This window comes from Cydia fagiglandana, chromosome 25 (assembly GCF_963556715.1).
Source record: "Cydia fagiglandana chromosome 25, ilCydFagi1.1, whole genome shotgun sequence".
Taxonomy (NCBI): Eukaryota; Metazoa; Arthropoda; class Insecta; order Lepidoptera; family Tortricidae; genus Cydia; species Cydia fagiglandana.
In genome coordinates this window covers 2,396,871-2,423,226 of record NC_085956.1, presented here as the reverse complement: position 1 = coordinate 2,423,226, position 26,356 = coordinate 2,396,871, and the positions used below count along the sequence as shown (strand labels likewise).

At 39.1% G+C, this 26,356-nt stretch overlaps 2 protein-coding genes across 2 annotated transcripts in view; one reads left to right on the top strand and one right to left on the bottom strand.

Annotated features, from left to right (window-relative positions):
• The window catches only part of LOC134677080 (protein seele), a 222,735-nt gene that overhangs the window by 52,196 nt on the left and 144,183 nt on the right, over positions 1 to 26,356 (bottom strand). The gene's annotated exons all lie outside the window — the stretch shown is intronic.
• The window catches only part of LOC134676793 (uncharacterized), a 122,290-nt gene that overhangs the window by 74,968 nt on the left and 20,966 nt on the right, over positions 1 to 26,356 (top strand). The window contains exons 13-22 of the mRNA XM_063535174.1: positions 3,728 to 3,823; positions 4,055 to 4,193; positions 5,763 to 5,861; positions 6,574 to 6,668; positions 8,142 to 8,234; positions 21,785 to 21,845; positions 22,195 to 22,286; positions 23,039 to 23,506; positions 24,883 to 25,765; positions 26,240 to 26,313. Coding sequence (XP_063391244.1) covers positions 3,728 to 3,823; positions 4,055 to 4,193; positions 5,763 to 5,861; positions 6,574 to 6,668; positions 8,142 to 8,234; positions 21,785 to 21,845; positions 22,195 to 22,286; positions 23,039 to 23,506; positions 24,883 to 25,765; positions 26,240 to 26,313 — 2,100 coding nt within the window. The remainder of the gene's footprint in view (positions 1 to 3,727; positions 3,824 to 4,054; positions 4,194 to 5,762; positions 5,862 to 6,573; positions 6,669 to 8,141; positions 8,235 to 21,784; positions 21,846 to 22,194; positions 22,287 to 23,038; positions 23,507 to 24,882; positions 25,766 to 26,239; positions 26,314 to 26,356) is intronic.

The following is a 26,356-nucleotide window of genomic DNA, read 5'->3' as shown; positions in this document are numbered from 1 at the left end:
CAGTCTAGAAACAAGTTTGAGAAAGACTTTTATAAATTAATGAACAATGCAGTCTTTGGTAAAACTATGGAAAATGTTGAAAAACGACAGGATGTTAGAGTAGTAAGTGCTTGGGAGAGTCAGGGAAGACGGTTAGGTGCGCGCGCTCTAATCGGTCGTCTTAACTTTCATAGCTCATGCATAATCAATGATGATGTTTCGATAATACAAATGACTAGAAATTGTATAAAATATGATAAGCCTATATATGTAGGGTTTACAGTCTTAGAATTAAGTAAAACCCATATGTTTGATTTCCATTATAATTATATGCTACCTAAATATAGTGAAAATATACGACTATTATATACAGATACAGACTCATTCATCTATGACATTAATACAAATGATTTCTATGAGGATATCAAACCGGATGTACAAGATAAATTCGATACATCAGATTTCCAAATAGATAATGTTTACGCGTTACCTAGAGTTAATAAGAATGTATTGGGAAAAATGAAGGACGAGGTTAGTGGGAGAATAATTTCAAAATTTATAGGAATAAGATCAAAGTGTTATTATGTGGAGAAAGCAGCAGCAGATGATGTTTTAATGGGGAAAATGGGGGGTAAAGAGAAGGAAGGGGATAATGTTATTAAAAAAATCAAGGGTATAAAAAAATGTGTCATAGCTAAAACTGTTTCCGGTGAGGATTATCACAATTGTATTATGAACGCTCCACCTCAGTATAGGAACATGAATGTTATCCGTAGTAAAGGTCACCAGTTATATTCGCAAACTGTCAACAAAATTGCTCTCAAGAATTATGATGATAAGCGATTCCCAATCCCATCCAAACCGCATCAAACATTAGCCTTAGGACATAATGAAATAGATACCTATTATAGATTATTTATAGATTTATGCTAGATATAATAATCTTTCTTGATTTTACATATGTACTGTAGTTAAAGTCTATTGACGAAATAAAAATATTATGTGAGTAAAAACATTATTTTATTATGCCTCTCCTTACCCATTGGAACATGTGAAAAAAAAAAGTTATTGAGTCTTTTTGCGGTCGGTAAAGTACAAACTCCATACATTTGATAAGCACAAGCGACAAAACCAAACGCAAATAAAAATGCATCCGTGGTAACAATAGAATTCGCAGGCGTCCATGGGCTACGGTGACTGCTTACTGTCAGGTGGGGTCGTCTGCTTGTTTGCCACTGACGTGGTATTAAAAAAAACACCGATATATGCCTCATATTTTAAAACAAAGTTATTGAATCTTTGGGCAGTCGGCAGCGCGCTTGTATCCACCCTGGAGTTGCAGGCGTCCAAAGGCTACGGTAACAACTTACCATCAGACGGACTGTATGCTTATTTGCCACCAATGTGGTATCATAAAAGAAAAACCCCTTTGCAGTTGGTAAACTATAAACTCCATACATTTGATAAGCACAAGCGACAAAACCAAACGCAAATAAAAATGCATCCGTGGTAACAATACAATTCGCAGGCGTCCATGGGCTACGGTGACTGCTCACGTGTCGCCGAGGCGCTTACCCTCTCCCCTCACCCCGTTAGGCACCCTCCCCTCCCGGTCCCCCTCCCCTCAAGGTCACGCCCCCTCAAGGTCACGCCCCCTCAAGGTCAAGGTCACTCAAGGTCAAGGTCACTCAAGGTCAAGGTCACCCAAGGTCAAGGTCACCCAAGGTCAAGGTCACCCAAGGTCACCCAAGGTCAAGGTCACCCAAGGTCACCCAAGGTCAAGGTCACCCAAGGTCAAGGTCACCCAAGGTCAAGGTCACCCAAGGTCAAGGTCACCCAAGGTCAAGGTCACTCAAGGTCAAGGTCACTCAAGGTCAAGGTCACTCAAGGTCAAGGTCACTCCCCTCCCCCCTCCCCTCCCCTCCCCCCCACCCCCGCGGGGGGACTTGAATACCTAAACTGAGGCAGCTCTCTCAAGCAGGCGTCCAAAGGCTACCGTAACAACTTACCATCAGACGGACTGTATGCTTATTTACCACCAATGTGGTATCATAAAAGAAAAACCCCTTTGCGGTTGGTAAACTATAAACTCCATACATTTGATAAGCACAAGCGATAAAACCAAACGCAAATAAAAATGCATCCGTGGTAACAATAGAATTCGCAGGCGTCCATGGGCTACGGTGACTGCTTACTGTCAGGTGGGGTCGTCTGCTTGTTTGCCACTGACGTGGTATTAAAAAAAAAAAAAACGCCGATATATGCCTCATATTATAAAACAAACATGATGGGCCTTTTTGCAATTTCATAGCGGATGTTTTTGGAACTAACGTTGCGCATACATACTGTCGCCCCCAGGCAGGGCTGGTGGGGATTTTTAGAACTAACCTTGCGCATACATACTGTCGCCCTCAGGCAGGGCTGGTGGGGATTTTTAGAACTAACCTTGCGCATACATACTGTCGCCCTCCAGCGGGGCTGGTGGATATTTTTGGAACTAACGTTGCGCATACATACTGTCGCCCCCAGGCAGGGCTGGCGGGGATTTTTAGAACTAACCTTGCGCATACATACTGTCGCCCCCAGGCAGGGCTGACGGATAATTTTGGAACTAACGTTACGCATACATACTGTCGCCCCCAGGCAGGGCTGGCGGGGATTTTTGGAACTAACCTTGCGCATACATACTGTCGCCCCCAGGCAGGGCTGGTGGGGATTTTTGGAACTAACGTTGCGCATACACAGTGGCGACTCTAGCGGGGAGTAGAGTGAACTAACCAGCGGCGCATACATACTGTCGCCCTCCGGCGGGGCTGGCGGATATTTTCGGAACTAACGTTGCGCATAGACAGTGGCGCCTCTAGCGGGGAGTAGAGTGAACTAACCAGTGGCGCCATCTAGCGGAGACCTTTGGAACTAACGTTGCGCATAGACAGTGGCGCCATCTAGCGGGGAGTAGGGTGAACTAAATTGTCACTACCTTACGCATACATACTGTCGCCCTCTGGCGGAAAAGTTCTGGTCCAAAAGCGGCACAAACACACTACTGATATAGCATCACTTTTCGAAGCACTGTTTCGCGCATGTCTACTAGTTTATATAAGTTATGAAATACTAGGTTACGCAAGCTTGAGCGAGGCGCGCCGGCACGGCAATGGGTTTGCGTACAACATTGCTGGTCTAGGCCGAGAATGTGATCTTAAAATCGACCTTATTCATAAAATGGCCTGACTTAGCTCGCCCGTTTATGTCGCACTCGGCCGACAAGTCTCTATTTCCAGGCATTATAGTAATGGATTTTTCCGTGACCGTAGCTGGGGCAACTCAGCTAAAACGTCTGAATTTAAGGTAAAAACAATGAAATCATAGACCCGTTTGTGTAATTAAATATGTGTACAAAACGCGAGAGTTTAAAGTGTTATATTATAGTAATGTATGTCAAATTAAATTGTATTTTAACACGAGCTTATTATTTTACTTTAACGGCCCCCTAGCCTAGTCGGTAGTGACCCTGCCTACGAAGCAGGAGGTCCCGGGTTCAAATCCTGGTAAGGGCATTTATTTGTGTGTTCATCACAAATATTTGTTCCTGAGTTATGGATGTTTTCTATGTATATAAGTATATATGTGTATATTATATATATCGTCGTCTAGTACCCACAACACAAGCCTTATTGAGCTTACTGTGGGACTAGGTCGATCTGTGTAAAATTGTCCTATAATATTTATTTATTATTTTATTTTCCAGGACAACTGTTCGCAGGACGAATCTCAATGGCCGTGGCTTCAAGCCGGACCCGTGAAACTGCTCACACCCGACTCTGGGAGAAATAAATTGTTAAAAGTAAGCTCATAAAACTTTTCTTGACATCACGTAGGTTTTAACCTCATTATGTTAGGTTGTCTGGAAGAGATCGCTTTTTAGCGATAAGAACGCCTGTTTACCTCTGCTTGAGTTGTTGTATTCTCTGTATTATTTTTGTATTGAAGCGTGCAATATAAAAAAGTATTTGTATTTCACTCAGGAAATTGGAAGGGGCTGATTTTTACCCTTATACAATTTATATTTTGGCAGGTACAATCGCTAGAAGGTGCCGGTCCGCCTCAGTCATGGCGCAACAGAGGCCCCGTTTCAAAAAGCCACAGCTTTGGCGGCTACGGCGGCGGTGCAGAAAATGCTCCTACCAACCAACCGAGACTTCTTAGCCGGCAAGGTAATATCGACTTTATATTATATGTAATAGAATTAAAAATAATCTTTACGCGTTACATTTTTGGTGCCGCGACCAGGATCAAGAATTAGCGGGCATTGTAATCTCGACTTTATGAGGAGAGCGCTAAGGTTTAATGATACATGCATTAAAATTCAAAATGCGAGCCGTATTTACACAACTTGAGATACGAAAACTGGCTTACCCATCAACAGAGAGCGCAACTTTGGTGCCGATGACGTCATTATGACGTTAACTCGCATATAGGATGGTTTTTTAAAACAACATTGTAACACCTCAATGATTCTTAATAATGATAATATATATATATATATTATCATATATATATTATCATATATATATAATTGTTTATTTATAAAAATGCTTGGTAATTTACACAAAAAATAATGTAAACATTAAAAAATGATACGAAACGATCTCCTTCTCGTTCAATATGCTTTGTTGTTTTCAAATGTTTCTCTACATTGCTTGCTTTTGCTGTTAAATTTTGGTCACATTGTTTCATTTTTTACAATCAGAAAAGGAAATTTCTGCAAATACGGCTGCAAAGACTCAATAGCGACTTCAAACAATAATATTTCGGTTATATTTTACTAATAAAAAAATAAGTAAACAGTAATTGGTTGTCATTTCCAACAATCTTGTTTTTTATTTAACATGACAAAGACAATTAGTTATGTTTTTATACGTGACCAGTACGTATAAAAACTCTCAACTCAAGTTTCAATATCAGTAAACTAAAGAGGCTAATATAAGTTGTTATTTGTTTAAGTATCTATAATCTAGATAACAACACTCTGTATTTAGCTTCACGTCATACGTCTGTCATCGGCACCAAAGTTGCGCTCTCTGCCCATCAACCAAGACTCCTTTAGTCGACAAGGTGATATCGACCTCATGATGTATGTAATAGAGTTACAAATGAATATAGGTCGTTACATTTTTGGTGCCGCGACCAGGATCAAGAACTAGCGGGCATTGTAATCTCGACTTTATGAGGAGAGCGCTAAGGTTTAAAATAGTCGTTGGGTAGTTGAGATATTTCTACAAAAAGCCACAGTTTTGGTGGCTACGGCGGCAGAGCAGAGAACACACCTACGACCCAACCGACACGTCTTAGTCGGCAAGGTAATATCGACCTTATGTACATGAATTAAAATTCAAAATGCGAGCCCTGTTTACACAATTTGAGATACGAGAACTCGCTTACCCACCAACCAAGACACCTTAGTCGACAAGGTGATGTCGACCTTATGATGTATGTAATAGAGTCACAAATGAATATAGAGCGTTACATTTTTGGTGCCGTGACCAGGATTTAGACTTAGCAGGCATTGTAATCTCAACTTTATAAGTAAAGTGCTAAGGTTTAAAATAGTCGACAAGGTAACATCGACCTTATGGCACATGGAAAAAAGTCTAAATGTACAGTCGTCATCAGATATATAGGAGCGGCCGAGGTGCTCAAAAATATCTAAACACGCACTCTAGCTCGAACTTGTTATAAGTTATTGTGAGTCAAAACGTCGCTAATTCGATTTCATATTGCAGGTGACCTGGCGTCGAGCAGTTGGCGTCTGTCTCCCTCTAGCTCGGGGTATAAGACGCTAAGTCTGAGGAGCACAGACTCTGTCACTCCTTCACCTACTGGTACGTATTAGGGTTGTGAATTTTTGTAAGTAAGTTTTGCCAATGACCGTTTTGCCAGTTTTTATTTATCTTATCAAATAAGGTTCAGTTATTTAGTAAAAGACACTGCGCCTACTTAACCCATTGGTTGACTGGTAGAGAATGCCTTGAGGCATTAAGTCTGCCATTTGTACCTTCATGTATTGTGCAATAAAGATTAAATAAATAAATAGATTTCGGTTATTTACAAAACATTTTCAAGTGAAATAATGTAATCATGTTAATTTGTTTCAATTAATGTAAACGCGTACAGTCAGCTGCACGTCTGTGCAAACAAATTTCCATGCAGGGGGCTCAGTTATCTCTGCAACTGACCGTAACAGAGACCGTAGAGATCAGACCCGTTTTTTTTTAAACATCGTTATAACCATATTTTTCGAATTATTTTATACTCGAAATGTAGTATTCGGTTGTGTATTTAGGTAACGACTTCGTACTCTTATTATTAGATTGCCCAATTAGAGATGAAATAATTAACAAAGAACGAAAAACTATCGTTTTCGTTACCATACAAAAAATACCGATTACGTTCCCATACAAAAAATACCTGTATCCGATCCCTGGAAGTAGGGAGGATATGGGGCTTCTGGACCAGTTTAGGTATTTATCTCCCTCCGCGGGGAGGGGGGAAGGGGAGAGGTGAAGCGAGGGGTACATGGTTGATTACTTGCAGGTGGCGCGAGCCCGGAGCCGGGGTCGGAGAGCGTGGTGTTCGCGGTGGCCGAGCTCGCCTGCGTGCCGCCCGGCGCGCTCGTCATACACCCACAGGTCAGTGTTGCCAACTTGGCATAAATGATGCCAGATCTGGCATAATTTCACTCGCTTTAGCATCAAAATATCACTTTTTGAATTTCGCGCCTTTTTCTACTGACAAAGTACGGTGTTTTTTACTGAATATTTTTAGACACCATATTATTTTAAGTGTCTATTTTCAAGTGACATTTTAATATTTTTTAGCATATTTCAAAGAACTTTGGTATAATCTAGACATTAGTCTAGCATTTTTTCAAAATCCGAGTTTTCGACACTGCCACAGTTATTAAAACATTACACTACCTATTACTAGCAATATCTGGGAGACCAAGCTTTGCACGGAAAACATATTAAAACTCAAAAGTGCCCGTTTTCCCAGAGATAAAACCTAGCTAGATCTATTTATCGCCCCCGAAAATCCCCATATAGCAAATTTCATCGAAATCGTTAGAGCTGTTTGACTATTTATAAATTGCGTCATTTCAAATTGGAAAATGGGGGGAGGGGTCTAGACATCGGATGATGGTAGCATGACGTAGGAGGAAACGGGGTCATTCTAAGCATGATTTTTGGATAATTTTAGAGGGGGGGGGGGGGGGGGGTGAAAAATAAATGACGTAATTTATGAACAGCCCCTAAGTCCCGTGTTAATAGCTTCACATGAAATGTTCTGCCACTGGGACATTCCATTAAAATCCGGGTCCGATATCCAACAAGTGCGAACGGGCTCTTACTTTGAGCTAACCAATACTAAATTAATTTTGTCTTAAGTAGAAACGTCTGCAATGATACTACATTGCGCTTTGTGGTATCGTTTTTCTCTTTATTTATTTTTCGTCTTAAGTTAGGTTATTTATAATATTAATATAAAAGTAAAACATAAAAACACTTACAAAACAATAAAAAATACATATAAACACATTATAAAAAACCTAAGCTAGGGTGCCGCCGGCAGCGGGGCAGGACCCAAGCTGCCGGTGGTCAGGGCCGCAGAGTGAGGAACCGACGTACTATCCGCGCCGTGTCCAAAATTACCGCCTTCTGCATCTGACACTTGATCCAACCACCCAGCGAGAGTCTCTCTAGGTGTTGGTCGAGACTCTTCGCTATGAGACCGTTCGCTGACACGACTATCGTTTTTTTATTTTTCATTTATTTATTTTTCTTCTTAGGCTAGGTCATTTATAACATGAATATAAAAGTAAAATACAAAAACACATAAAAAACAACAAAAAATAAGTATAAACACATTATAAAAAACCTAACCTAGGGTGCCGCCAGCAGCGGGGCAGGGCCCAAGCTGCCGGTGGTCAGGGCCGCAGAGAGTGGAACCGGCGGACCATCCGCGCCGTGTCCAAGATCACCGCCTTCTGCATCTGACCCTTGATCCAACCACCTAGCGAGAGTCTCTCAAGAAATATATATATCTATCGTTTTATTATTATATATTAAAAAAATAATAATATTAATATTACTGTTGTCCCGCAGACGGGCCGGCCGCTGACCAACCCCGATGGCTCCGTGTACCACTTCGACCCGCAGAACCCGCCCGTCATGTACGACACATATCAAGATCAAAAGGTAAGCCTACTGATAAGTTTCTAGAATACATCATTTTTTTATTTAATCTTATAAGTGTAGGCCAAAAGTTATGGCACCATCGCTCGAAAAGATTGCACCATACCTTTGGCCTACTCTCGAGTAGATGGCGTTAATATTCATATTTAACAAGTTAACATATACCTATCAGTGAAAGAATAATGATCATAAGTCAAATGGTATTCTAACAGGTTTAATCTTCTGTCGAAAGATGACAGTAAATGTACTGTAGCTACATAATTTACCATCACAGTAACTCTGTATTTCAAATTCTCTTTGCTTATGCTCTGCTTTATATGTAGAACATAAATTGCGCCACTCTTTTACATATGATTATATACACAGTTTATATACTACAATCATTGGTCAGTTTAGCGGTTACTTCTTTGGAAATATTTTAAATAACATTTACATAAGTATTAGTCGTAAATATGGGCGCACATGATATCTGTGCCAACATATACCGCCTCCGCCTGGCCTCGGAAATAAGGGGAAAGGCCTGGAGATGCTGCCGAGATGGAGGCCTGGAAAAAGGGGCTAGTTCGACGTGTATTGCCTGGCCTCGGGAAAAAGGGGCTGGTTCGACGTTACGACGATGCTGAAGACCGTGCGAAACGGAGGGAGACAAGTAGGAGAGCCGACCCTGGGCTCCGAAGCGGGGCATACATGCTAAGATGAGCGATAGAGTTGTATTTGTGGTGTTCGTTAATTATATCTTCACTTTCTTCCGTCTAACTGTTGAGGTATATCTGTATACATGGAGTAACATGAGGAAACCGAATAATTTTAACCACGCATTTCTGAAAAGAAGGAAAAAATGTTAGTTTACGAGTAGGTCAATTTCGCTAAATATTTTTTTTTGTTTTGTATTTTCCATTTTTTTAAATGTATTTGTACATAAAAAATAAATTTTATTGGTAAACTAGTCACTTAAGGTGGTTCGCTTTTCATACAAAATTCAATCAAAGCTCATTAAGTAACTACACACTATTAGTACACAAATATTTCCGCATTTATCTTCTTTCGAATATTCGTTTGCGCGAAATTAACTGGAAAACAATGTTTCATACAGAAATCATGAAAAAATCATAGTTAACTTTTCATCAATTTTACGTATGTGTGTGTCACAAATGTCGTGTACAGATACATTTGCGACGTTGCCATACCATTTCCGACGTTGCCGGGCTGACCACGGCTCGAATTTGGAGTGCCGTCATGTTTAGTGCAATTTTGTTGACACTGATATTTGACAGGTAGTTAATTGACCTAAGCGAGAAGTTCGTCAGCTTAGCTAAGAACTATCATGGCGTGTTATGCAAATAGTCGCTTTTTTGCTTGCAAACGGAAGATTCCCGGTTCGATCCTCAGTCATTGTATGCTGGAACATAACTTTTTGTATTTTTGTTACACCTAAATTTCGTATTGTTTTTTTATTTTTATTTAATTATTCTTATTAGGTATCATAAATCGATTATTAAGTATGGGCTACACGTATTCTTTTATTTTTACAAAGATAATTAGAAATTATACTCTTCCTAATCTCTCTGATTTTTACAATCAGGACATCCTCACTGCAATAAAAACCGGGCAAGTGCGAGTCAGACTCGCGCACGAAGGGTTCCGTGCCATAATGCAAAAAAAAAAACAAAAAAAAGCAAAAAAAAAACGGTCACCCATCCAAGTACTGACCACTCCCGACGTTGCTTAACTTTGGTCAAAAATCACGTTTGTTGTATGGGAGCCCCATTCAAATCTTTATTTTATTCTGTTTTTAGTATTTGTTGTTATAGCGGCAACAGAAATACATGATCTGTGAAAATTTCAACTGTCTAGCTATTACGGTTCGTGAGATACAGCCTGGTGACAGACGGACGGACGGACGGACGGACGGACGGACAGCGAAGTCTTAGTAATAGGGTCCCGTTTTACCCTTTGGGTACGGAACCCTAAAAAGAAGTGTATAAAATTTCCTGTGGTTAAAAATAATGGATTTTGTCTATGAATGAAAAACACAATTATTACTATAGTTTGTTTTTTTTAGCATTAGAAATAAGGTAAACAATCTTGACGTGTCTTTTAATTGAAAAACACATTTTAAAATTAAGTTACGGCAAATATGTAACAATTATAAATCTAATACGATCATTTATATTCTTCTGCTTTCTCGTTTTTGATTTTTAAAAAACCTGATAACACTTAGTATGTGGGGGAAGCGCTGCTGGCCTAGCGGAAAGCAATTCGGAGGTCGCGGGTTCTAACCCCGGCTCGTACCAATGATTTTTCGAACTTTTGTACGAAATAGCATTTGTATCTATTTATACACCGATACCTATTTTTCGGTGAAAGAAAACAATGTGAGGAAACCGGACTAATCCAAATAAGTTTACTCTCTGGGTTGGAAGGTCAGGGCAGTCGCTTTCGTAAAAACTAGTGCGCATGCCAATTCTGGGATTAGTTGCCAAGCGGAGATTGAATATCTGGGAGACCGACCAAAGCTTACAAAACATAAAAACTCAAAAATGCGCGTTTTCTCATAGACCTAGCTAAGAGATCAAACCCCTTATAGCAAATTTCATCGAAATCGTTAGAGCCGTTTCTGATACCATCCAAATATATAAATAAATAATTATATATCTAATAATTGCTCGTTTAAAGGTAAGATAACACAAAGGAGAAACAAAAAAAAATTACCTACTCGCACCAGTCTTGAACCCCAATCCTCTTGCACGTATTTCCACGAACATACCGTTACGCTATTGCAACATACGTTGTGTGAAATTGTCTACTACAAGGATCACGGAAACACTGTTTGTATGTGTGAGTAATAGTAGGAAAAAGCGTGACAGCAACACTCCGTCGAATTAAAAAGGTGGTTTTTGCACAATGAAGTATTCAATGTTTATTTTAATAGTTCAATATTTACTTAAAGAGTGCGCGAAACATACTTTTAAGTATACAAATACCAAGACCATTTCACAAAAAAATAAAATCTGAAATTTTGCAAAAGTGGTGCCATCTAGCGAGAGTTAAGTTTTGAGTAACCTAGGCGAACCACCTTAAAATTGATTTTTACATTTTTTTTCATAAAACCTACTTTTTGCAAAGTGTTACTTGTCACTTTTTGACATCTATCAATAAGTATATTTAGACTACGTCCCATAGCACCAACATCGCCATCAAAAAGATGTTTTGCACTACGTAACAATAAAAACATGATTTTTTTAAATTGGTATTAACTCTGAAACTAGGCGAATTTCAAAAAAGTTTATAGGACATCTTTGTCTCTAATATGATCAGGGATACGCTGTTGAAATTATTCGGTTTCGTCATGTTACACCGTGTACATCTGTGGTTCTCATGAATCGTTTCTTCCCGGCAAATGTATCCATCTACCGTCTTTGTAGATCCAATTTTTGTCATTGGGGTCAGGCGGCAGAGGGCCAAAAATGGACCGCTTGTCCCTTGAATGTTCCCCCGTTTCTGGCGTTTTCACACTCTCCACTTCTGGTTCAAGTGGTGGCTGCTCTTGCGTGTCGGCCATTTTGTTTCTGGAACTACACGTTTAAATTAATCAGTTGATCTATATATAGCCGGTCAAACAATTTTGTCAGTAGCAAAACGCGCGAAATTCAAATTTTCTATGACGATAACATTTCGCGCCTACATTTTTAGGGTTCCGTACCTCAAAAGGAAAAAAACGGAACCCTTATAGGATCACTCGTGCGTCTGTCACAGACTATTTTCTCGGAAACTACTGGACCAATTAGGTTGAAATTTGGTACACATATGTAAATTGGTGTCCCAAAGATGGACATGTTTTTTTTATAATTTTAAAATACATAGGTTCGAAGTTATTTAAGAAAATAGCCAAACAAATTGCATTTCGTTTTCAAGAGTATGTTACGAAACTTACATTTAAATGTGATTTGTTCAAGCAAAACATGTATATAGATTAAGTTTACTATGTCAGAAATAAAGGCTATATTATTATGTTCAAGCAAAATGTACTCAATCGTAGATTGTCGATATGGGCTATTTATAGTTGTGTTTGCTCAGAGCAAAAAAAGGTAAACCACGGCGTTGCATGAACAAGAGATTTCCTTTAGCAGGATTGGTCCTTAGGACCCAAGGATGGATTTAAGAAGTGGAGCCACCCAGATTTTTGATGCAGGTGGGAGGTGGGGGGGGGGTTAAGCGTCTGCGACGTTTGAGGTTAATATTTTTTTAAGTTTAGGTTCTAAGTCAAGTTTAGTATCTCTCTACCAAATTTTAACTAAATTGGTTCAGCAGTTTAAGCGTGAAGAGGAATTAAAAAAAAGTATTTTTTTCATATTTTATTTGTTTTTACTTCGGAATGGTGTCATTATGATATCAGAAATGAATTCGGCACCCCCGATTTATACGGAAACGATACCAAACTTGACCTAGTAGCTTAAATGATACAGATATCAAGATCAAATTGAGACCCCCCCCCCTAATAATTTACATCAAAAATCTCGGTGGCTCCACTTCTTGAATCCATCCTTGGGTCCTAAGGACCAATCCTGCCAAAGGAAATCTCTTGTTCATGCAACGCCGTATATTAGCTCCAGCGCCATCCGCTATTATAGTTACAATACTACAATACGGTAAGTTACATTTTCCTTGAAAGCGTCACGTAACAATAGGGTATTATATTGTATTTAAAATAAATTATTTTACACCATGCATGAAATAAAGCACCAGGTAATTATTAGGAAAACACAGATAGGAGTTATTTTTAAACACAAGTTCTATTATGTAATAACTCGGATATAAATATAAAAAGTAGGTGAATTGACCGTGACGTCACGATGTAATGCTTCATACAAATTCCATATTAGCAAATCGTTTTGACAGTTCTAAAAAAGTATCTGATTTGATTAGTAGGAAAATACCATATTAATTTGCTTACCTTCGCTCCCATAAAACCAAATACAAATACAAAACAAAAAAAAACAAAATATTTCACTACAAATTATTTAACATCGTTTATTTTAGGTTATTTTAGTTTAGTAGTTATTTTAGTTGTAGCTTTATGTAGTTTTAATTTTAGTTTATAATTGTTTTTATTTTGTTTATATTACATGTATTTCTTGTTTTTTTAACATCTGAATTCACTCTATGTGTATTCTCCACAATATATCCCAATAATATATGTTGTATGAGCCCATGACCGTTCTTATATAGGTACTAGCCAACACTTAAACAAACCACAGGTAAGCCTTATATCCTTACATTAAGGTCTACGAACTGTCAGTTACCAGTGTGGAATGTGTGGACTTAATTTTATCTGTGGTTTAAATGTGTGGCTTATTATTACGTATTTAAATTTTCCCAGTCGTCATTACCGCAAGCCAATATTTGATCGAGAATGCACGTACAGTCCACGTCAAAAATATGTTTACACTTATTTATTTATTTATTTATTTAAACTTTATTGCACAAAGTATATACAAAAATGTACAAATGGCGGACTTAATGCCAAATGGCATTCTCTACCAGTCAACCATAGGGCCAAACAGACATCTACAATTGGTGCAGAGAGAGAAATATACTTATTCAGTGAATAAAAAAAAGCAAACTATACATATAAACTACATAAATAAATAAACATATTTATACAATACATACTATAAATATAATAATGATGAATATTATTCGAACTCTTGTTTTAGCAAATGCTTACGCAACAACCGCTTAAAAGAAAACTTACTTGGAGCTTGTCTAATATTTAGAGGGAGTGAATTCCAGAGACGACTAGCCTGGACGGCGAAAGAATTAGTCATAAAACCAGTACGGTGACTTATGCACCTTACTCCTTTGTAATAAGGCGAAAAATGTAAACATATATTTGACGTCGACTGTACGTTCGAGGACTTTAAATATTGAGCCACTAAGCGTCACTTGCAACATTCCACTAACCCGGGGTTAACCGGTTAAACCTCGAGTTACCATGGTTACCAGTACAATTTGACACTGGGTTAACGGTTTAACCCCTTAACCCCGGGTTAGTGGGCTGGAGCAAGTGGCCCTAAGGGCTTAAGCTGATTTAATTCTGGTTATTTAGCAGGGTTAAAACTGAACATTCATTCATATAGGCCATATATGTTCAGTTTCATCCCTGCGGGCGCAGCATGGGTTTATTTTTATCGCCTGTCCCTATGTCCTTCGCCACTCGTTGCGAATGTCACACTTTTATCGTAAATAAGTACATATCGTGATAAATATTTCCCTAAGTTTCATGGCTTCAATCGATCCATATTAGGATATCACACATGTATGTAATCATGATTCATTAAGCATGTCATGTATACTGTCACGTACACACTATACTTACAACTGTAACTGGAAAACCCCAAGGGAATTGTCCAATGCCTTTCATAACATTGAAGTTAAATATACCTTGGTTTTTTTGATGAACGAAAACGTCGCGACCATGAGGGCGTCCGCTAGCTGACGCGGGTGCAAAAAGAGAAAAAAAAAGCAGCTTATATTTATAAATGTATAATTAAAAAAAAGAGAGAAAGTTATAGTCTGTAGATTTGTAACTGGCCCCGAGCCGTTAATCCTTTGTCTATTGTTAAGTAAAACCGCACGTGTCTCTACCTGTAAAAAAATGGGTCGTGTATTTATCTACGGTTACTGAGTGCTGGCGAGTCGAACCAGTCTAAAATGTGCCATCCAGATGCGTAACAATGCGCGTTATCGGAGAGCGCACCCACACTGGTTTTCTGAGCGTTGGACTAGCCCGCGCTTCGGTGCCAATTAGAATAATTAACACCCCTTTTTGCAGGTAAGTAGCACGTGCGGTTTTTCACTTTGTGTATTCCATCTATATAGTTTGGTACCCGTCCCACTTCTTTCCATATTCGTTCCATTTCTGCCTGTAAACGTTCCAATCTTGATCAGTACCTAGATTTCCATGAGGTTTCTCATTGACTATATCTTGTTTTTCTCTGATTAACTTTCTACGCTCAGTTTCCAAGTTGCCATCTGTTGTAGACTCTTGTACATCTCTTTTCTCTCTCTTCTCACTCTGTGTATTCCGTCTAGCATGGTACCCGTCCCACTTCTTTCCATATTCGTTCCATTTCTGCCTGTAAGCGGTCCAATCTTGATCAGTACCTTGATTTCCATGAGGTTTCTCGTTTATTATAATTTGCTTTTCTTCATCTGTTGTAGATTCTTGTACACCTCTTTTGTTTCTATTATCACCTAATGTTCCTGCTTCTTGCCTAGCATGGTGCGCAACCCATTTCTTTCCATATTCGTTCCATTTCTGCTTGTAAACGTTCCAATCTTGATCAATTTCTTTATTTCCTTGAGGTTTCTCATTTACTATACCTTGTTTATCTCTGATTAACTTTCTACGCTCAGTTTCCAAGTTGCCATCTGTTGTAGACTCTTGTACATCTCTTTTCTCTCTCTTCTCACTCTGTGTATTCCGTCTAGCATGGTACCCGTCCCACTTATTTCCATATCCGTCCCATTTCTGCCTATAAGCGTTCCAATCTTGATCAGTACCTTGATTTCCATGAGGTTTCTCATTTACTATATCTTGTTTATCTCTGATTAACTTTCTACGCTCAGTTTCCAAGTTGCCATCTGTTGTAGACTCTTGTACATCTCTTTTCTCTCTCTTCTCACTCTGTGTATTCCGTCTAGCATGGTACCCGTCCCACTTCTTTCCATATTCGTTCCATTTCTGCCTGTAAGCGTTCCAATCTTGATCAGTACCTTGATTTCCATGAGGTTTCTCGTTTATTATAATTTGCTTTTCTTCATCTGTTGTAGATTCTTGTACACCTCTTTTGTTTCTATTATCACCTAATGTTCCTGCTTCTTGCCTAGCATGGTGCGCAACCCATTTCTTTCCATATTCGTTCCATTTCTGCTTGTAAACGTTCCAATCTTGATCAATTTCTTTATTTCCTTGAGGTTTCTCATTTACTATACCTTGTTTATCTCTGATTAACTTTCTACACTCAGTTTCCAAGTTGCCATCTGTTGTAGACTCTTGTACATCTCTTTTCTCTCTCTTCTCACTCTGTGTATTCCGTCTAGCATGGTACCCGTCGCACTTATTTCCATATTCGTTCCATTTCTGCCTGTAAGCGTTCCAATCTTGATCAGTACCTTGATTTCCATGTGGTTTCTCATTTACTATATCTTGTTTTTGTCTGATTAGCTTTCTTCGCTCAGTTTCCAAGTTTCGAGTTACTCCATCTGCTGCAGTGTCTTGAGCATCTGTTTTGAGTTTGAATTCGGCACAGAATGTTACTGCTACGAAACAGAAGATGATGGAGACATGCGCTTTCATCTGAAATCAACATTAGCGTTTCTTATCAATATTGTTTTAGGTAAATAAAAAACCGGGCAAGTGCGAGTCGGGCTCGCGTACGAGTTCCGTACCATTACGCAGAAAACGACAATAAAATCACGTTTGTTGTATGGGAGCCCCACAACAATATTTATTATATTCTGTTTTTAGTATTTGTTGTTATCGCGGCAACATAAATACCTATGTACATCATCTGTAAATTTCAACTGTCTAGCTGTCACGGTTCATGAGATACAGCCTGGTGACAGACTGACGGACAGTGGAGTCTTAGTAATAGAATTCCGTTTTTACACTTTGGGTCATTATCATCATAACTTAAGAGCATTGCTCATGTCGGTGAAGTAGGTAATCGCCAATCATTTATTTCTTTGGGTACGGAACCCTAATGAAGTCGTTAAATATCATATCGTTCTATTTAAATTTTATTTAAAAATTACCCTCCCATAGAAAAAGGACCAGCCAAAATGTATAAACTACCAAATTCTTTTTCGCGATTTAGGGGTTGGTCCCATTGTAAAAGTTGCTCAGTATAATCCCAAAACCTCCCTGGCAAAGGGAATGCAGGTATTTTTTTTTTAGCCACTCTGTATATTGATTGTCACTGGCAAGATACGAAAAGTGGCACAGAATTAAATTCCTTGAGTGTATGTAAATAATCAAGTTATTGTGTACCTAGTTGGGTTAAAGTTCATAATTTTATCTGGCAACACAACGGAGGCCCACTTTATCAGTATATGCAAAGAGAATTTAGACTAGAGGAATATTGTCAAAGTAAATTATGTAGTCAGTACATTGACTGCCATCTTTCGACACATATGATAAACACTTTCAGAACGCCATTTGACTTTGATCCTTATTTTTTCACTGATATGTGTTACAACTGTCAAATTTGTTACGATTAGGCAAAAATAATAGATAGTATCGAGGGGTCCTGTCATTGTCAATTTTGTAGTCACGGTACATTTACTGCCATCTATCGACACACGATTAAAACTTAAAATAAAATTGATAATGTATAAATTAATCAAAATATGTTTACGGATAAATTATATTTTAATTTTTATTGTTCCATACTGACCCATGTTCTTTCACTGATATGTGTTATAAATTGTTTAATATCAAACGGTGTCCTCAACGCCATCTAGCCGAGAATAGGCCAAAGGTATAAATTATAATGGCGCCATCTATTCGAGAATGACTTATTCTTGATATCCGAGGCACGTTTTTTTCTTAGACTTTATTTATCTTATACGGAGTTATATATATCTCTGGATTAGGCCAAAGGTATGGTGCCATCTTTTCCAGCGATGGAGCCATACCTTTGGCCTACCTACTCTCGGCGAATAGATGGCGATACTTTTTGACATTTAACAAATTTAACACATAATCATTGAAAAAATAAGGATCAAAGTCAAATGGCGTTCCAAAAGTATTAATCGTTTGTGTCGGAAGACGGCAGTAAATTTACTGAGTACATAATTTACTTCGAAAATATTCCTCTATACCAAATTCTCTTTGGTATATGTATAATACTTACATTAGATATCCAATGATCCACTCCTAGTTTATTTCACAACGCTGCGACTTTTATATAAAAAAAAAATTTACATAATATTTATGTATAGTATTAATACAACCATAAACTTCAAGTTATAACTAACAATTGACTAATAGAACTAGAAATCATTAGTATTTATGCATTTACTAGACTTATCTGTGCCTATTAGGAAATTGTTTATCTTAACATTTTATTTAGGGTGTCAGATATTATGCAAAATTGAACTTTATCACTTTGGAATAAAGTCGACAATCGGGTGGGGAATATATTCACTCTGAAGATTGAGTAAACATATTTAACTGATCAATTATCATTATTATCAACCTTAATGCAAAGTTGATAAAGTTTAAAATGGCTAGCTGCTTGTATGAGGGTAAAGGTTATGTTATAATATGTTATTTATATTTGATATGAACCTGTATATATATTTCAACTATCTATTAAACATATCGTCGTCTGGTACCCACTACCCACAACACAAGGTTTGATTTGTTTTAGTTTTTAGATCTTAAATAAGTTTTCGGCAAAAATGTTATTTTTGGTACAAGCTTTTATCGCTGACTGTACTTTTCTTACGACAGACAACTAATACTCATCGAAACAATTCTAAAAACCCCTAACACAATGGGTTGCGTTGTTTCATCATAGAGTTCCTATGACCACTTCCTGTCTCCATCATCAGATCAGCTCGATGGTACCATAATATTGCATTGTCATCCGATTTATACATGCTTGCAAAATTTTAGCTCAATCGGGAACCGGGAAGTGGATCAAATTTAACTTGCAAGATTTGATTACAGACAGACAACGGTCAGGTGAAACTAAATAAAAGCTTTTAATAATTAAAGATTTGATAAATCTAGGGACAAGTTAACTGCTCATTAAAAGACATTGTGACGTCTATCTTACGTCGAAATTTATTGACTCATGTTTACTCGTTCAAATAATACATAAATTATTAATAAAGCCATAACTTAGACTTATATCGACCGGAATATGAACCGTGATTAGCCTTTGTATTGTTTTCGAGCTCCCGAAAACAATATGTCGGCGGCCGATCGTAAGATCAGGCATATCGTAATATTCCTAGGCATATCGTGAAACGTGAAAATCTTTGACTCGTTCCCTGAGTCGACGGAGCCCCGCTACGCGGAGCTCCTATTTCTGGGCAGTTTGCCCTTCGGGCATCTGAAGCAACCTAACGAACCTATCTTACCTAAATATTGGTTTAATGTGACTATCCTCAAAACAATACACAGGAACATTACGATCTGCCTGATCTTATGATCGGCCGCCGACAAATACAAAGGAACCCGTGAACAAGATGCTGCGTCGTCGTCGAAATATCGGGAGCTCGAAAACAATACTAAGGTAATCACGGTTCATATCCCGGTCGATATAAGTCTAGTGAAACTAACCGTGAATCATTCAAAACTGTTAAAGCCATAACTTATAATAGTTATTTGTTTTACAAGGGCGCAAAGTTGTTGTTTAACCGCTCGTGCTTAATATTGATACCCGAGCAAGCGAAAGATTCCAAAATCGAACCACGAGCTTAGCGAGTGGGTTTCAAAGCACAAGGGTTAAACAAAATTTGCCCCCGAGTGAATAAAATGCAACTTTGCTATCAGTTTTTGAAGTGCAAAGTAAGCCTTTCCGAGCTGGTGTGGTGAAAAAGACATTGTGACGTCTATCTTACGTTGAAATTTATTGACTCAGTAAACACCCGTTCAAATAATACATAAATTATTAATAAAACCATGAATTATAAATACAATTGCTTTTTACACGGCTATTTATTAAAATCACGAGCGTCTCGATCGTTTCCTCAAGCACATTCTAGTACGATCCGGCAAAATGATTCTTCTTGTACCTTTAGGACATTTTCCTAAAGACTCCGTTATTCTGTTTGGGAAACTCATACTTTCACTCGGATCAACACATTTCAGCTCGCCGTCAATTATCGCGTACTGTAACTTTCCTGGACAGTTGTCCCAAATCATTATAGCTTCTTCTTCATCATCGTCATCGTCTCTTTTAACTCGGCGTTTCCAATTTGAAATCTTATAATCTGTATTGTCTTGTGTTGATGTGACGTCTTCAATCAAACTTTTTTTTGTCTTATCAAATTTTAATTCAGTTTTCGTTGTTACTTCGTCCGCTATCTTTTTATTTTCTATTCCAGCTCTATTTATAGATTTATGTGTGTTGATTTTGCTATTGTCAAACTTTTCTATTTCATTAAATATGCCTTCATTATCAATTCTAGTATTTCCTCTATTAGAATCTTTATTTTGTTCAATACTATTTAAAATATTAGGTGTCAAAGGATCCAAGTTTGAAATATCTCTCACTTTTGCTTTTTCGTCTGTTGTGTTTTTAACATCGACATTTTTATCGTCTAAATGTGTATTGCTATAATATATCTTGCTGGAGTGAAGGTTGAATGACCATGTTTCTGTGTATATCATTGACAACACGACGACCGCTATGGCGATAGATGAGATCATCTGGAATGACACAATTTTATTTTAAACGTCATACTTCTATGAAAATTGACGTATAAATAACACTTACTGCGTATGCTATCAAAATACTTGCAAGCCTGTCTTGGTCTAAATTTACTATCACTTGATAACTATGCACTAGTTTTTACGAAAGCGACTGCCGTCTGACCTTCCAACCCGGAGGGGAAACTAGGCCTTATTGGGATTAGTACGGTTTCCTCACGATGTTTTCCTTCACCGAAAAGCGACTGGTAAATATCAAATGATATTTCGTACATGAGTTCCGAAAAACTCATTGGTATATATAACTTATTATTTACAGCAAAATACAAAAACTACTTACAATTTCCAACAAATAGTGGAAATTACAACACCCGAATGATTAAAATCAGTGTCACAACTAAGAACTAAGTTGTAAACAGAAGCACAACAAAATTAATAATACTATAATATGTAATAAATACAGATAATAACTAAAATTATGTACAGCACAACAAACGATAGTCCAGCCCACGAGATAAATCGGAACTGATGACGCATACACAATATATGTAGACGATTTATATATTATATGTGTGATGTATCACAGATCAGTGACATACGAGACGGTGCGTATGGACAAGTTGGGGCAATACCTACAAATGTGTGCTCATCGAAGTTATACTTTCATTTGGCATGAACATTAAATTAAAGTAAAGAGGCCCACAGATTACCAGTTCGCCGGACGATATCAGCCTGTCAGATGTTCGGAGATTGTCACCTTTTGCGTTTAACTGACAGACTGATATTATCCGGCAGTTCGCCGGACTGTAATCTGTGGGCCTCTTTACTTTAATACATACATATAATTTAATATTATGCCAAATGAAAGTATCACTGACAAAATTTGTGTCATTTGTGCCATTTTCAACCAATAGGGTACTATTGTCGGTTGTCAATAAGGCACTATTTCCAATATACCTTCCATTCGAAATCAACCTTATAGACAACCGACAATGTGGTACCTTTTGATTGGAAACGTCACATTTGGTTCTAAATGCGTGCGTAATCAGAGTTTGTGGAATTCAAAAATCATATTTAGAAAATTATTTAACTCTTGTTTCAGATTCAAAATTGCGAAAAAAGAAGAGGGCGGTTGGAGAAACAGCACTCATTTATCGACACAGGTACTTTTTTGTAAACACTTAACATATTGTACAAAAAACAAAACAAAACAGCAAAAATAACATTTATCATTAGTACAAAGGCGAACTTATCCCTTTAAGGGACCTCTTCCAGTTAACCTTCGAGCAATTAAGGGAGAATTGTAGACTACTATTAATTTAATTTATTTATTGCTTAATACAAGAAATTATAAATGATGGACTCTTCACTTGCACCATTCCACTAACCCGGGGTTAACCGGTTAAACCTGGAGTTACCATGGTAACCAGTACAATTTGACACTGGGTTAACGGGATATGGAAAAAATATTAAAATAAATAATTCTGATTTCACTTGAAATTGTTTTTGCAGAAGCTGAATGCCGTTGCGACGACGGTCGGAGCAAGTGTTGCTGCGAGTGTCGCCGACACGATGGCTGCAACCAAAGGGGCTGCGACAACAAGGTAACATCTTCACAGTAGTAGACAGTGAACTGGCTAGTTAGTCCTGCCTTCATCATCATCATATCAGCCCTATATCTTTCACTGTTGAGCCCATGGGCTCAAACTTTGCCCCTCTGCGGCTTCAATCAGCTCCCCCTCCCCCCTAGACAGGCGGGGCTCACTCCGCGATTTCGTCGCTTTGCTACAGGTAGCTAAAAGTACATCCGTTCGACCCCAATTTTGGGGAAAGCCATAAGCCGCGCGTGGCGCTGTCGCCACCTATCGGCCATATCTGTGCTGATTGTGACAGACGCGTTTTGTTAGAGAGTGAGTCTTCTGTACCTAGTACTATTATTTATCCTATGCCCTAGGCCTCCGGCGATATCAACTTGCCTCCCCCCCCCCGCCTCTAGTTCATTGGTTGGCTACCGGGTTTGACGCAAACGCTAATGGCGTTATTCATAAACGCGTTACTGGCCTGAAATAGCTATGAATCGTTTGTCTTTATCTGTCATTTTGACTTATGTATTTGTGAGAAAGGGATAAAACAAAATTAAACTAAATCAGGCCCGTAAAGTTATATGAATAAAGCCCACTTGCACCATTCCAGTAACCCGGGGTTAACCGATTAAACCTGGCGTTACCATGGTAACCAGTACAATTTGACACTAGGTTAACGGTTTAACCGTTTAATCCCGGGTTATTGGAATGGTGCAAGTGGGCCTAAGGGGGTAAATGTATAAAGTTACTGTATTATTTTATTATTTTTACAGATTTCAGTACAACCAGAGCAAAAAACAACCCCAATACCATCAAGCCCGGTCAAAAACCGTTACGAACAAAATGCAGAACAGACAACCAATCAAACGACGCCGCCTGATACGGCGGCCAATCACCGACAACCTTACGACGCTGCAGCTACCCGCGTCGCGGAATCGACCAATCAGAGGCCAGAGATTCAGAATGTTCAAACGTTCGAACCTCAAAATCAAGTCCCATTCGAGCCTCAAAGAACGGAATTCGAAAACCAGCGGCCGTACGAGCCGAAGGTATTTGAAAATAGAACGTTCGAAGCGTCGAATCAGAGGCCGCCGTCGTTCGATCCGTTGGCCAATCAAAGGACGGCTAGCGAGAATGCGACCAATCAGATGGCTCCGGTTAATAAATTGACCAATCAGGAGAGCGTTGAGATGCCGCAATATGTCCCGCAGCATTACCACAAGGGATTTAGAAATGACGAGGTAAACTTTTCCCATTGATATGTATGTATGTCTCAATGGAACTTGCTAACTATGTAAACAAAAAGTCACTAGTAAATTCATCATTTTTAGGGTTCCGTACCCAAAGGGTAAAACGGGACCCTATTACTAAGACTTCGCTGTCCGTCCGTCTGTCCGTCTGTCTGTCACCAGGCTGTATCTTACGAACCGTGATAGCTAGACAGTTGAAATTTTCACAGATGATGTATTTCTGTTGCCGCTATAACAACAAATACTAAAAACAGAATAAAATAAAGATTTAAATGGGGCTCCCATACAACAAACGTGATTTTTGACCAAAGTTAAGCAACGTCGGGAGTGGTCAGTACTTGGATGGGTGACCGTTTTTTTTTGTTTTTTTTTTTGCATTATGGTACGGAACCCTTCGTGCGCGAGTCCGACTCGTACTTGCCCGGTTTTTATTATTTGACCATTTCAATATGGCGGTTTGTTTACAGTATTACAGTTCGCACCGTACTAGTGCGATAATAAGCTCATTTAGTCCGTGGCGCTCACGACAAAAAAGTGTGATATACGGCAAATGATGATGATGAAATTTCCTTTTGCAGAGTTGCTCGTTTTGACTCACAGATTGATTTAGGAAGGGGAGCCAACCGGATTTTTGATGTAAAATAACAACTCTGGAAAAGGAAATTCCATCATCATCATTTGCTGTATAATTAAGTGAACACCAGGGACTAATTAGGGGTCATCCATTAATTACGTCACACGAATTTCTAGGTTTTTTTACCCCTCCTTGTCACACTTGGTCACATTTGGCAAACCCCTCCCCCCTAGTGTGACGTCACATTTTTTCTACGAAATCGCCAAATCGAATTAAGTAAGTACCTAAGTATTATTATTATTTTATCAAAATATTTTTGACGATATAAATATTAGTAATTTTATAACCTAAAACTGTTTAGGAAAGAAAATTAAACGAATAAAAACGATTATCGTTTTAAAAACTTGTTATTTAAATGTATAGCGAATAAAATAATTTAAATAAATTTTCGGTTACTGATGAAGTTAAAGTGACGTCACAAAGTTTGTGTCTCCCCCCTCCCCCATGTCACAATATGTCACATTTTCTTGACCCCCTCTCTCCCCCTAAACGTGTGATGTAATTAATGGATGACCCCTTACGCAACTATGTCGAAATCTTAAAGGGCCACATATGTACTGTAAATGGTTGTACGATACACGTGCGAATAGTTAATTCGCAACTCGTGTTGACTTAAAACACTCGCTTTGGCCGTGTTTTAATTTATCGCCACTCGTTGCGAATTTCCTGTCTTAATGTATTATTCCAAAAATGACCGCAAATGAAACTTAATCAACTTTTTATTGTTTTTCAGGTGACATCGCCTCCCCAAATGGTCCAGAACCCTATGATGGCTGACGTAGGGGTCTACAACATCATGGCCCAGGCCAAGGTCACTCCTGTACCCGTAGACCCCAACCTCCGTGAGTACAGTTTGTTTATGGCCCAACCAGAGACAGTAATGGTCCAGAACCCTATGATGGCTGACGTAGGGGTCTACAACATCATGGCCCAGGCCAAGGTCACTCCTGTACCCGTAGACCCCAACCTCCGTGAGTACAGTTTGATTATGGTCCAACCAGAGACAGTAATGGTTCAGAACCCTATGATGGCTGACGTAGGGGTCTACAACATCATGGCCCAGGCCAAGGTCACTCCTGTACCCGTAGACCCCAACCTCCGTGAGTACAGTTTGTTTATGGCCCAACCAGAGACAGTAATGGTCCAGAACCCTATGATGGCTGACGTAGGGGTCTACAACATCATGGCCCAGGCCAAGGTCACTCCTGTACCCGTAGACCCCAACCTCCGTGAGTACAGTTTGATTATGGTCCAACCAGAGACAGTAATGGTTCAGAACCCTATGATGGCTGACGTAGGGGTCTACAACATCATGGCCCAGGCCAAGGTCACTCCTGTACCCGTAGACCCCAACCTCCGTGAGTACAGTTTGTTTATGGCCCAACCAGAGACAGTAATGGTCCAGAACCCTATGATGGCTGACGTAGGGGTCTACAACATCATGGCCCAGGCCAAGGTCACTCCTGTACCCGTAGACCCCAACCTCCGTGAGTACAGTTTGATTATGGTCCAACCAGAGACAGTAATGGTTCAGAACCCTATGATGGCTGACGTAGGGGTCTACAACATCATGGCCCAGGCCAAGGTCACTCCTGTACCCGTAGACCCCAACCTCCGTAAGTACAGTGCCAGAATTATAAAATACAATAAAAATATTCATTAAAATAATGTCTAATAGCGAAGAGTCTCGACCAACATCTAGAGAGACTCTCGCTGGGTGGTTGGATCAAGGGTCAGATGCAGAAGGCGGTGATCTTGGACACGGCGCGGATAGTCCGCCGGTTCCTCTCTCTGCGGCCCTGACCACCGGCAGCTTGGGCCCTGCCCCGCTGCCGGCGGCACCCTAGGTTAGGTTTTTATAATGTGTTTATACCATCGAGCTGATCTGATGATGGAGACCAGAGGTGGCCATAGGAACTCTGTGATGAAACAACGCAACCTAATTGTGTTTGGAGTTTTTAGAATGGTCTCGATGAGTATTAGTTGCCTGTGGAAAGAAAATTACAGTCCGCGATAAAAGCTTGTATCCAAAAATGAATTTTGCCAGAAACTTATTTGACAGTAGGTAACTTGTTTTTGACTTGTTCCAGGTCCGGTGTCACTCACGAATATGGTGTTCCCCGCCGTGGCGCCGGCCTACCCCTACCTCACCCAAATGCGGATGGTAAATATTAGTGATGCACCGGATATTCGGATACTGTCCCCCG